At 47.9% G+C, this 13,465-nt stretch overlaps 1 protein-coding gene across 9 annotated transcripts in view; it reads left to right on the top strand.

The window, feature by feature from the left end:
• The window catches only part of UBR5 (ubiquitin protein ligase E3 component n-recognin 5), a 2,447,509-nt gene that overhangs the window by 2,155,930 nt on the left and 278,114 nt on the right, over nt 1–13,465 (top strand). For all 9 annotated transcript variants that reach the window (XM_069621460.1, XM_069621458.1, XM_069621459.1 and 6 more), the window contains one exon: nt 4,413–4,588. In XM_069621460.1, coding sequence (XP_069477561.1) covers nt 4,413–4,588 — 176 coding nt within the window. The remainder of the gene's footprint in view (nt 1–4,412; nt 4,589–13,465) is intronic.

Below are 13,465 nucleotides of genomic sequence, written 5' to 3'. Positions count from 1 at the left end.
GCTGGTGCCCTGGCAGTTGTTCCTTTTGGTTTCCCACAGACCCACGATTCCTGGAGCTTCGACGAGAAGGACGATGTCTGAAGGGGGTCTGCACCACACAGGGATGAGGCCGGCAGCAGCGACAGGGAATAAAAGGTGCGCTCCTTAAAAACAGGAGGGGCTCTTCAGGTGGCTATCCGGACCACTACAGCAGTGTGCAGCGGTTTCGACCACAGAAGAGGATCCTCTGGCTGTAGAAGATGAGCTGGTTATCCCCACCAAGCTCAAGGGAAGAAGACTCCGGACTGGATCTTCTGAGTCGTTGAAGGGCAGATGGCTCAGGACTGCAGCAGGGCTTCACCGGGACGGGGTAGTTGCAACAGCCGTCGTTCTCTCCGCTTCTCTTCGGTTCCTTGTAGTTCCAGTGGTGACCCTCTGACTTCTAACCCAAGAGACCTGCCTTTTATGCGAAAAAAACCCCATTCACGCAGCCTGGCTGTCAATCTCCCAGCAGGGGGGTTGTCCAGCCCGGACAACTACCCTGGCCAATCATGACAAAGTGCGACTTGGGTTTCCTAGGATACCCTGTGCAGGGGGGTGACTACATCCCTCCCTCACATTCAGCCCACCTAGACACCCAGGCGCCTTAAGGAGGGCTTCTGGGTAGAAGCCCGCCAAAAGACAGTGAACAAAGAAGGCGAACCTAGTTTGCCTCGCAAAGTAAAACACAAGAAGGACTTTAACAAAAAGAAATGGCGAATAAACCCAACCGGAGCCTATAATTCCCTAGGAAGAAGGCGACTCATTTGTGATCAACAACTGACCCAGAAAGTGTAAACATAACTACTGGGCGAGGGTAAGCACGTCTTCTGTTACCCTTAATGAGTAGTATAATTGACTGATTTTAGTGTGACGATAGGGGGACCCAGTGCTATATTTTGGCGACTGGTCCCGCTACGTCACACGCACAACCATTCTTATTTTTAATAATTTTTTATTTTATTATTTACTTTGCAGTGACAACTTAATCGTGAAGATTATAAACATTAGGACTGCACTTCGAGTCCAACACCAAGGTTAGTGCAACGTAGCACCTATAGTTTGTTCTAGCACATGAATTTAAGTATAAGATGTAGGATTACTGATTTAGTTCCTTGTTATAATCAATTACAGGTGAACCACAAAGAACAGTTACCCAATATTCAAACCTGAAGAAGGGCGGTACCCGCCCGAAACGCATAGTTATAGGAGAGGACTACTGTTATACCATCATCAAATAACCTGTGTCAACTCCAATATTGGCACTTAATTGTGAATTCTATTATAATTTTGTATTATTGAATGTGAAAACAAAATTTATTGTATTATGATGAAGAGAAATTATTTGTAGGACAAAAGTTTTGAGAAGGTTTAAGGAATTAAACTTGAACATGTTGAAAAAATATACAGATATGATTTATATAACAAAGAAACTTAATGTTTGTACTTTCTTGATTTATTTAGTATTTTTAAATGAATGATTGCAATTTTTTTGCATTGTGCTGTGCCCCAGTTTATTCACTGTTAGTGCAGTGAATCATCCCAGGTCTCAAATGCCATATCCCATTACACCAGGACGCCTGATAAGCCCTCCCTGTGTTCGCACTAGACCTTTCCACCAGTGAAAGCTGCTGCTCCATCCTGGGAGCTCAACATGGTTTTGACTAAGCTCATGGGGCCCCCATTTGAGCCAATGCATCAGACCCCTCTGAAGTTTCTTTGTGGAAGACTGCTTTCCCCGTGGCAATCGCCTCGGCCATGGGGCTTAGGGGGGGATGCAGGCCCTCTCTTGCAAACAGCGCTACTTGTCCCTCCATGCTACGAGGCTAGTGCTGCAGACCCATCCCAACTTTATGCTGAAGGTTCCTTCTGAATTCCACCTCAATGAGTCTTTGGTGCTAGCAGTCTTCTTCCCGAGCCCTTCAGCGCCGACGGAATGGATGTTGCATTCACTGGACGTTGCTCGTGCCTTGAAGTTTTATGTGGCACGCACAAAGGATTTTGGGAAGACATCTCAATCTTTGTGAATTTTGGACCTGTGAATCACAGAAAGGCCCCTATGGAAGGCTTCCATATCCGGTTGGCTCTCCGGCTGCATCATGCACTGTCAATGTCCGGCCAACGGACCTCTTTCTGACAAGCTTAGAACCCATTCCACCAGAGCCATCGCAGCAATGACAGCGTTTCTCTGGTGTTAACCTGCTCAACATCTGCAGGGCTGCTAGATGGAGATCCACCCACACCTTGACGAGATTCTACTGCATCAACAGGGATTCCTGGGAGGAGATCAAGCCGTGCTACGCAACCTGGTTGTTTGAGGCGAGTCTGTTCCAGAGGTAAGTATTGCTTCCGTTGAGTATTGCCAACTCCAGTGGTTGTGTATATGTACTGCTATCTAACTGCTATGTAATCGTATTTATGAGCATATGAATCTGTGCCAGACCCAATGCTGGAGAAGGAACAAGTTACTTACCTGTAACTCCTGTTCTCCAGCATGGATTCACATGCAAACCCTCCCTCCGTCCCCACTGTGGCTCTTCTTGGTTCATACTGCCACTTTACATGCTGTACCAAATCTGAAGATGGCCACGAGGGGTGGAGCTTAGGGAGACGACGGTCATTGGATGTGGGCCGTATGACCCAAAGGACAGCAATTGGTTTAGAGGAGAAATACAGTTGCAAATGCAGCAAAACAGTTTTTATTTTTACCATGGATTCCCAGCCTGACTAGGAATATTCATGAGCATGTGGATCCATGCCAGACCCATGCTGGAGAACAGGAGTTATAGGTAAGTAACTTGTTCCTTTCCTGACTTTGGTCGGTGGAGGCCTAGTCAAGGATCTATTCCAAGACCTTTCCTATCCAGTGGGATTTAGTTAGATTACTTACCTTAACTTTACTTACCTTTTTGACTTTGTGATAAGAACTGGCATCGCCCAAATCTCTTAATAAATCTACCTGTGAAGTGTAATTTTGGAACTGGTGACTGAAGGCTACAAAACATCAAACCATCTTAGGGTCATGTGAAGGGAGCTAGTATGTGGTTATTCAAATTGTATAAAATGGAATTCATGCATACAAGTACTTACCTGTGTTTCACTGGTTATTGAAGTATGCTTTTACTTTCTGAGGGGTGAATGTGTATAACTGTGTTGTAGTAAGGGTGTTCCAATACTTGACTAGCAGTTTTACTTGCTTACTGTGTATTTTAAAGTCATAATAAATGATTGTATATGTTTGTACTTACCTTTCTAACTTGAATTCTTGGTATAGTTCTGTATGTACTCATTGTAGCCCTAAACCGTTCTCCCAGTCCTCTTTGAGACTAAGCCTTGCTGTTCTGCTACCTTAACTTGATTAGGTTTGGCTCGTTAGTCTCTGTCTCTCTCTGGTGGCCTCACAAAATCCATTTTAGCACTTTACTGAAATGTCATCAAAAGTGACTTTTACGCTACTTACTTGGACATTGGCATTGTTTCTAGGTCCTCCCTGGGTACCTGGAGGTTGAGTTCCAACGATAGCATTTTTAGCACATGTCCTTGATTGTAAATGTATTTTAAAGTCTAACATTACACTCCTTTCAATGTGAAATACTTTGTTACATTGTATTATTGTTTGGTTTACTTATCACTTTTTCCAAAGTGTGAAAGTTCTGCCTTTTTACCTCTAGGTCTCTTTGTTACTGTATAGTGTCCATTTGGATAAATCGTGTTACCATGTGCTAGAAGGTCAGAAATTCTGAGACTGTGTGGGAACTTGGATGCTAATACTAACTTTTCTAAACGCACAGTTTTATTGTCTGTTTCCTTGTTTACCCGTCCCCACCTCTCAGACTATATGGATCCTGCAGATCACTGGATTTATAACTTTTCTTTTATAATGCGCTTAATATCAACAAGTGGTTTCTAAACGCGGGATCGGGTTTCAAACCTGTGTTGCGCTGCGTTGTCTTCCTTCCAAGACAAGCGCGTTGCCTCTGAGCTATCCTTCCTCCCCATAGTTGATTTACATGTTGGCAGTAGGGGTCGATTGGGTCTCAACTGACCCCTGCTGTTTGTTTACATACTGATTCCATCATGTGTGCCTAAAATACTTATTTAAACCTGATAGTTATATGGGTGACTTTAATAAAGTGTGTAGTTTTTCAATATACCAGTGTGGGGTGTTGACTATCAGAACTACCAGCCCACCTTCCCCTCTGAAATTAAAATCTGGCTGCTTAGTTTTTCTATCTACCTATCAAGCGTTTTAGCTTCCCTTCTGGTTGAATGTGGTATTCTGGCATTAGGTTAGAAGATTGCACAGCCATCACCAGAGGTTTGTGAAAAAATCACCGTGAGAAATACTATTGTAATACTTGCATCTAAACTACACATTTTCCTTTGTGCACCAGGAAAATAGAAAGCGGCATGGATCCAGTCGAAGTGTAGTAGACATGGAATTAGACGACACTGATGATGGAGATGATAATGCACCTCTGTTCTACCAGCCTGGAAAACGAGGTTTTTATACTCCAAGGCCTGGCAAAAATACAGAAGCACGTCTTAATTGTTTCAGGAATATTGGCAGGTAAAGATCAATCCAGTATTCTCAGACACTTAATCATTTCTTTGTTATTGTTAAATAGTTAATTGTTTCTTGGGTAGCTGATATGGGGGCTGTATCAGATTATGTACAACATACCACAGCACATACGATACAAGGCAACCCAAGCAATGCAGCCCTGCCAAAGGGGATGGATGGTTCTATGTGAATGAAAGTGCCTACACTCTTGTCCCGTTTAGGGATGAAGTATTGTTCTTATGGCAAGCTGTACATTTGGGTGCCCCACAGTGCATGATTTTCTCTTGGCGAGACCGCCACCACATGCACCTATAGTACATCATTTTATGGGCACACAAAAGGGACAGAGTTAGCAAGGACTGTTGATTTACTTGTATGTGGAGAAATGTTGTGTCTAGCAGTCTGCCCTGTCATACACTACTTGCAGTTGTGTGGCACTTTGACCAGACACCCATTAAGCCATCGCTGGTGTTTATTTTCATTATTGATGCACTGACTTGACCTACACATGTTTGCTCACTTCCAAACAAGGCAATTTGCTTTCCCTTGTTTGCACCCACTACTCAAATTCTGTTTGTGTGCTTTTCCTTTAGACTTTGGCTGGGACTTCAGCATAATATTTCAGCTTCCTATCCGCCTTTTTAATGGATTTCCTCCTCCCACATATTCCTCATTTGATATTTGTACCCCAGCTCAGCTGGTCTTTGAAAACTATTCTGCTACCAGCTATCACAGTGTGGCGCTGTATCGGCTCCATCCGATGCCTCTACGCACCCCGTGCTGGACAGGATACTGGGGCCGGTACAGATCAAGTTGCCACACCTGTGACCTCAATTCCATGATTCCACACACACTGTTTACTTGGAACGCTCGCTCTTCATTCATTTTGATGACATGCCTAATTTGGCAAAGGCCCCATGCTTCAATTCCTGTGCGGATTGCGGCCGACAAATATCTGTATCCGACCCCCATAGGATATGTTTATACTACCTTGTTGGTGGGGTCACGATATCCAGCAATGCAGGTTGTGCCAATCCGTGCACCATAAGGCCCTTTGGGAGCGGGCAGAAAAGCATTACTTCTTTCCAATGCTTGATGCCTGAGGTGATTGACACATTGATGGTCATCCCCTTCCAGATCTAAAGTTCAATATGAACTTGCTGACATCTTGCATCGAGGACGGAGGGGTCTAAGAAAGAAACAATGCCGCCTTTCATCGTAGCAGTGGTGTGCTAGAGGCCTGGATGGAAACTGCCTTAGTCCCAGCTGTAGACGGGGAACTGGCATGAACACATCAGCCGGATCCCTCAGACCCAGCTTTTCTTTCCACCCATGCCTCCCTGAGACATTGGTGGCTCAAACTGCCACCGCCAACCTGCATATGTCCACTTTACCGTAACTGCATCAGGACAAAGAAATAAAGAGATTGGACGCATGAGGATAGGTTTTTGCTTCAGGCAACCTTCCCCTCAAGGCGATCAGCGCCTCCTATTCCCTGGTCACATTTTCTTTTTGCTGTTTGGTCTGGGGTGAGTAGTGCAGCCAAACACCTCCCAGAAGGGGAGGTGTGAGAGGGCTTTGAAAGCATTTTCTAGAATGGCTGGGAGGCTTCCAGCCAAATGCTTCAATTGGGACTGGACACAGCAGACTGTGTGGTGTGCAATAGCTACTAGCATGGTTTTCAGAAGACGCTTCTGGATGAAGACTACCGTTATGCACAGGATATACAAGTGAAGCTCCTAGATATGTCTCTTCATGGGCATAATTTCTTTGGAGTGAAAGTTGAGGAATCTTTGCAGAGGTTCCAATCCTTAAAGATGGCAGCTAAGTATTTGGGCTTAGCTGTTAAACAACTGCCAGCAACATCCAATAGAGATTGTTAGTTTCAACCCTCTGCGCGTAATGTCCCTCGGTGGAGGGTTCAGACTGCCTCAGGTAGACAAGGTTCTGATGTTTGTTAATCTGCTTAGAATCACATGCTGTGCATAGTCCGACATCCAGTGGTCACTGCGGAGTATTGCATTTTGTTTTTCGTAGTCGAAAAGGGGACGTCGACAAGGCGTGCCTGTAACACTATCCCTATAGTGACGTGCAGTGTACCCACAACCCCTCACGCGTTGAGGTCCCTCAGATTGTTTTTTTCCGCCCAGTTATTGGTCGCCTTTATGCGGAGCTCCTCGAGAGACATTGCGAAATCATTTCCTCGACCCTTGGTCGTTCATTATTATTAACTATCACATAGATCCTGCCAAGCTGTTCTCCGCCGAGCAAGATCTTCGACGGAGGGATAAGGGGAGGAGATCCTTCGGCGCTGCCGAACACGTGGCCTGGCCTCACCGGCCTAACACAGTAGGGAGAGTGGGGTTGTTGGTCATTTCTTTGTTTAACACTCTGAGAATGCCTTTCTCTTTCCCCTCCCTCTCTTTCGAGGTCGTAATCACCTTTCATGCCCTCAGCTATGGAGAGGACGCCCTTTAGGTTTTGCCCGCGTTGCAAGGGCAAGTTTACCTGGAAGGACAAGCATAAATGGTGTAACCGTTGCTTGCCCCTCGATCACAAAGAGGACGGCTGTGCGGCCTGTAAATTACTTTAACCCAAAACTTTAAAGGACCGCAGGGTCAAAAGGTGGGCAGCCTATGCGATGTCTAGGTCTAACTCCTCGCCAGCTGCCGCTGCCAAATGTGGTGAGGACAGTGATTACACGGCCTCCGCAACGGAGGTTGTAGACCTCTCGAAGGAGCGTTCCCGCTCCTCGCCGTCCGTCCCCGGCCCCGACAAGCCCGGCTCACGCCCCGCTTATGGGGATAAACACCCCGGCGACAAGGACGAACACAGAAAAACACATAAGCACATACCCCACGGCACGCATTCGTCGAAGACTAAGGCAGCCATAGCGTCAACGGAGGCGTCGGGTCCACTGGCGTTTTCCGCTGACCGTAAGGGTCGCAAGCCTTCCCCGCCACCGCTTCCGCGACCGGCGACTGGGTTTTCTGTAAATAAGGGCGCTAACCCCAAATCCTCAGGCGACGCGCCTCACAAGAGTGTGCACGTTGCCAGTAAAGACTCGGCACTGCCTAGCGCGACGGCGAGCGATCCCTCGACGGAGAAGCTGATCGCCGAAAGCCTTGCGCGTATAGCTTCTAAAGACGGACGGCAGGTTACATGTCGAAAACCGCTCACAAGGCCAAAGAAACGCCAAGGACGCCAGAGGGTAGGCTGGGACAGCTCCCACCGTCGACAGAAGACCCTAGCCAGCGAGAAGGTTTCTCAGAAGGCGAAGGGACTCTATCTTCCACGCTATGGGACAGAACTAAGCAACTACAGGGAGGGGAAACTCCCTTTTCACTCCCAGACCGCTCTGGCCTACCTTACTGGACTGTAGAGAGGTTCCAGTCATGTATGGACAAGCTAGACAGGTTCATGGCCATCCCAGAAAATAGGACACCCAAGAGGCCAAGGGAGGCCCTCTAGGAGGGGCCAATGGCTAAATACTCGAAGCTCTTTAAACCCCTACAGGAAGACATGAACTCTTACGACCTCACTGAAGAGGACTCTAACTTCCAGGAAGAGGATGAGTTTGTGAATAATGAAGACCAACAAGAGGGAGAAGGTTTTCATGATGACACTAACATAGGTGAGGAGGGCTACGAGGACCACCCAGGTGAAGGTAGCTCACAGCCCTGGCAGTCGCCATCAAGGTCTACAGACCCCGACATTATAGACATTTCTTCTCCTCAGACCACACCGGCCAGGAACCCATCTCCAGTAGACGATCAGCCCACCTTCAATGCGCTACTGAGGAAGGCAGCTGCGCATTTTGAAGTTGAAACTGGGGAGGTCACCCCCAGATACTGATTTCGTCGAAAGGATTATTAAAGAGAAACCTCCCACTAGTCAAACTATTCCTATCCTCAACTCGGTTAAGAGACAACTCACCCGATCGCTGTCCACCCCCGCGCTGGTAAGAGGGGTCAATCCAAGAATCGAGAAATTGTTCTCGCCCTCTTTTTCAGACCCATTATATATCAGGGGTCACTCAGTCCCAGATTCCTTAGTGGTGACTAACACAAGGAAGAGGGCTGGGGTTCCACTGTCAACCAGCGAGGCACCCCCAGATAAAGCAGGGGAAAAGCTTTATGCCTTGGGCAGAAGAATTTCCGCTTCGGCAGCGTTTTCAATTAGGATTGCCAATAATAATACATTGTTGGCAAGCTATGCTGATGCTCAATGGGGAAAGCTTAAGCAGGACATCGAAGAAGCCCCTGAACCTCTAAGAACTCGCTTATTGGCTACAGTTACAGAAGGAGCTCTGGTCGACCAGAGCATCATTAAGAACACTCTTGATGCGGCAGAAACTGCTGCCCGTTCTTTTGGTGCAGGGAATTCTGCTGAAGCGTCATGTCTGGCTTTGCAATTCCGGTTTCGAGGCAGAAACGCAGGCGTCACTCATTAATAAGCCAATAGAAGAGTCAAATCTCTTTGGAAGGGCAGTGGACGATGCACTGGAAAATGCGAAGAAAGAATTTGACACCATAAAGACCTTAGACCAAATCTCAAAGCCTCCAAACAGGCGGGGATTTGGTAACAAGCGCTTTTTTCGTGGCCAGCGCCAACAGCAGCAGCAACAGCATTACACTGCGGGCAACTGGTCCTCTAATCAGGGTACCGGTAACCAGTATAACCAAAGAGGACAATGCTGTGGCAAAGGCAGAGGCCGGGGCTCCAGCCCCAGAGGCACCCCGGCAAGTAACACCAAATGACCTGAAGGTTCGGGTCCCCTCCCATGCGTCTCCGGTTGGGGGCCGGATAACATCGTTCCTTTCAGCATGGGAGGGAATAACATCAGACCGGTGGTTGTCAACCGTAGCCCACGGGTACTGTATAGAGTTCAATCTGTCCCCCACCTACAGACCTCCAAGGGAACGACGCCTGTCACCAGAACACCTCGTCATCCTCCTGCAAGAAGTAGAACAGCTGCTACAGAAAGGAGCAATAGAGGTTGTGCCCCTATCTCAGGTAATGGAAGGTATTTATTCAGTGTACTTCCTTGTACCCAAAAAGGACCTAACCATGCGCCCTTTACTAGATCTGCGCCCAGCGAACAATTTTGTAAAACCACAGAAATTTCGTATGGTAACATTACAGGAGGTAATTCCCCTGCTATCTCAGGGGGACTACATGACAACACTAGACATGAAAGATGCATACTTTCATATTTTGATGTTGCCAGCGCACAGACAGTTCATGATAGAGGGCAAACACTACCAGTTCAGAGTGCTACCCTTCGGCATAGCGTCTGCACCAAGGGTATTCACAAAGGTACTGGCTGTGGCAGCGGCCCACCTGCGCAGGTTGTCCATACCGGTATACCCTTACCTCGACGATTGGCTCATAACAGGGGAGTCCTACGAGACATGCTTCTCAAACACCCAGAAGACAGTAGACCTTTTGTTCCAACTGGGCTTCTCTATCAACGAGAAGAAGTCAAGCTTAGACCCTAGCCAAATCAAACAATTCCTAGGGGCTCTAATTCGAACAAAGGACGGCTTCGTCTTCGCCTCCAATGAGAGGGTCCAAAATATGCTGTTTCAGATCCCTCAATATGTGGCCGGTCGAGAGGTGACGGTACTCTCATGATCTCTGCTTCCAAAAGATCAGGACTTGCCCGACTCCCTTGGAAGCAGACCCATAACCCCGGTTCCGAGTGCCAGCCAGTCCCCATTGGGACCTTTTGGACCCTGTCCTGGCGCCAGTGGCACCAGGTTCATAAAGATGCCCAGTCCCAGCGCTGGAAGCGCCGGGGTCATAATGCTTGGGTGGACTTACCTGCAGCAGACCATGCTGCTTACTTACCTGCCAGTTGAACCCTGTTGGGTGGGGCAGGAGCCACTCCCTAGGTTCAGAACACTGGAACTCTTCTGGAAAGCAGGAACTCTTTTCTTAGGCGTGGCTGTGGAAGGAGACCTCTAAGCACTACAGGAGGCTATTTAAACCACACCCGATGGATGAATCTTGCTTTGCGTTATTCTGCATTCTCTGCAGGAGAACGCTCATCGTGTCTTCTGCTTCTGATCCTGGGCCTAAGGGAACAAAGGCTTACCATCCTGGAATCCAGTCTTCAGCAGCACCTGTAAAGACAAAGAAAGAACAGGTTAGCACTACGGTCTTCAGTGGCAGCGCATGTCTTACCTGGTCCATCGGCTGTCACCAACGCCTCACGCTGCATTCCGGCATCTGAAAGACAAAGGCTTACCTACTCTTCGCATGCTCCGGAGGTCTTCGCACTGCATTCCGGCATTTGAAAGACAAAAGCTTACCAGCTCTTCGCACGCTCCGGAGGCCTTCGGCGCTGCATACCGCATCTGAAGGACAAAAGAAGGTGCGTTTAAAGACATTGGGCAACTTTATTACTCACGTGCCATTACTCCTTCCCACGCCGAATCCAGTGGGTATTCCAGCACCCTTCAGCTTCTCTAAAGCTCCGAACTTGTACCTGCAAGATAAAAGGGACAGTTAGTGCGCATCGTGAAGCAGGCTACAAGCGCTTACTTACGTGCTTCCAGGCTCTTCTATTCCTCACGCGGGTTCGATCCTCAACTCTCATCAGCCCGCCATCGCCGGAACCCTGCAAAACAAGAGATATCATTACAAAAGACTTTTAAGACATTACCGTTCGTGCAGTTAACGACGGACAGCAGTCCTCTGAGGTCAAGAGGCCTGCACCCTTATCCAGTGAAGAAACTGGTTACGGCACCCTGCCCCGAGGCAGATGGAGAGCTTGGCGTTCACTTACCTAAGGTGAGGGTGTTAACCTTTGGGGTTCTACAGGAGAAGAGAAAGGGAAGAGGAGAGAGGCACCCAATAACCCCAGTTCATTAATCCCATATTTTCTATCTGCAGACATCTTACTCTTCGAGTCAGACATGCAGTGCACAGAGGTCCAGCCCAAAGAGCCAACCGTGTGTTACACATCACCTTTGAAGATAGTGCATTCACCCAGTCAAGACCGGCGCCTCTGCGGGAATCAGGTGAGCGTTACAGGTACACAAAGCAATGCGCTTGCTAGGAATGATGGCGTCATGTATTTATTTGGTACCTCACGCGCGCCTGCGCTCAATGCAAGAGTGGCTCAACAGCCAGTGGTGTCAGGCCAGCGGACAATGGGACGATCTAGTGGTGGTCTCGCAGGCCTTGGTTCTCTCGCTACGGTGGTGGTCGAAGGAAAACTTGGTAATAGGGAAACCATTCGCCACCCCCGCAGTGGAAGCCACTCTAACCACAGACACATCCCTCACAGGATGGGGGGCTCACCTATCCTATCAGACTGCTCACGGAGTTTGGACTCCGAGCATAGCTTCCAAGCACATAAACTTATTAGAGCTACTTGCGGTGCTCAAGGCACTAAAAGCCTTCCAGACACACCTACAAAGGAAGACAGTGATGGTCCTCACGGACAGCACCACAGCCATGTACTACCTCAACAAGCAAGGGGGCACTCACTCTCCACGACTGTCCAAGCTGTCCCAGAACATTTGGAAGTGGGCTCTCAGACACAACATGTTCCTATTGTCACAACATGTACCAGGGGAACTCAATCTGCTAGCAGACAAACTCAGCAGAGACTTCCCTCTGCCCTCGGAGTACAAATGGCGGTTACACGAAGACATCGTCTTCGACGTCTTCACTCAATGGGGCTTCCCAGAAATAGACCTGTTCGCAACTCTGGAGAACTCACAATGCCTAGATTACGCCTCCAGATACCCACAGAACCGCTCCAAGGGGAACGGTCTCTGGATACCATGGTCAGGAAAATTTGTTTACGCTTTTCCTCCGACTCCTCTGCTGAACAAGATAGTGCACAAGATGCACCAGGAACCAGTCACCATGATACTGATAGCCCCGATGTGGGCCCGCCAACCATGGTTTGCGCACCTGATGGAGATGTCCCTGTCCCCACCAGTGAAACTGCCCTGCCCGTACAACTTGTTGTCACAGGACAAGGGCAAGACACTACACCCATGCCCACAGAACATGAACTTAGCAGCCTGGCTCCTGAGGTCATAGAATTTGGCCATTTACAACTCCCTCAGAGATATATGGACATTCTCAGAGAAGCTAGAAAACCTAACACTCGCCACTGCTATTCCAGCAAGTGGAAGAGATTTGTCATCTGGTGTAGAGGTAAGAGAATCAACCCAGTCCACTGCTCTCCCACACAAACCTTTACGTGACCCATTTACTGGACTCTGGTCTAGTGTTCAATTCTATTAAAGTCCATCTAGCGGCACTTTCTGCATACACCACCTCTCAACTTAAGGTTTCATGGTGGAAAGTCCCAGTTATCAAAGCCTTCATGGAGGGGGTAAAGAGAATACACCCTCCGATAGCAAACCCAGCTCCCGGCTGGGACCTTAATGTGATACTTACCAGGCTCATGGGCTCACCCTTTGAACCCATGCACAAGGCAACTCTTAAGGACCTCACTCTTAAGACTGCTTTCCTAATAGCTATCACCTCCATTAGGAGAGTAAGTGAACTACAGGCTCTTTCTATTATAGACCGCTTCGTAACAGTTCACAAAGATAAGGTGGTTCTACGCACACACCCAAGGTTTGCACCGAAATTCATATCAAAATTCCATGTGAACCAGTCAATAGAACTACCAACGTTCTTTCAAAACCCTTCCAATTTGGGAGAAAAGAGCCTGCATACACTCGATGTGCGCAGAGCTGTCATGTTTTATATGGAAAGAACTAGGCGACTGAGAAAGACTAATCAGTTCTTTGTCTCGGTGGTAGCAGGAAGAGAAGGAGATGCAGTCTCAAAGTCCACTATATATAGATGGATTGTTCAATGCATCACTCTGTTTCTCTCTTGCTAAGA

This window comes from Ambystoma mexicanum, chromosome 5q (assembly GCF_040938575.1).
Source record: "Ambystoma mexicanum isolate Mex_15411 chromosome 5q, UKY_AmexF1_1, whole genome shotgun sequence".
Lineage (NCBI taxonomy): Eukaryota > Metazoa > Chordata > Amphibia > Caudata > Ambystomatidae > Ambystoma > Ambystoma mexicanum.
This window is presented reverse-complemented; position numbering and strand designations above follow the sequence as displayed.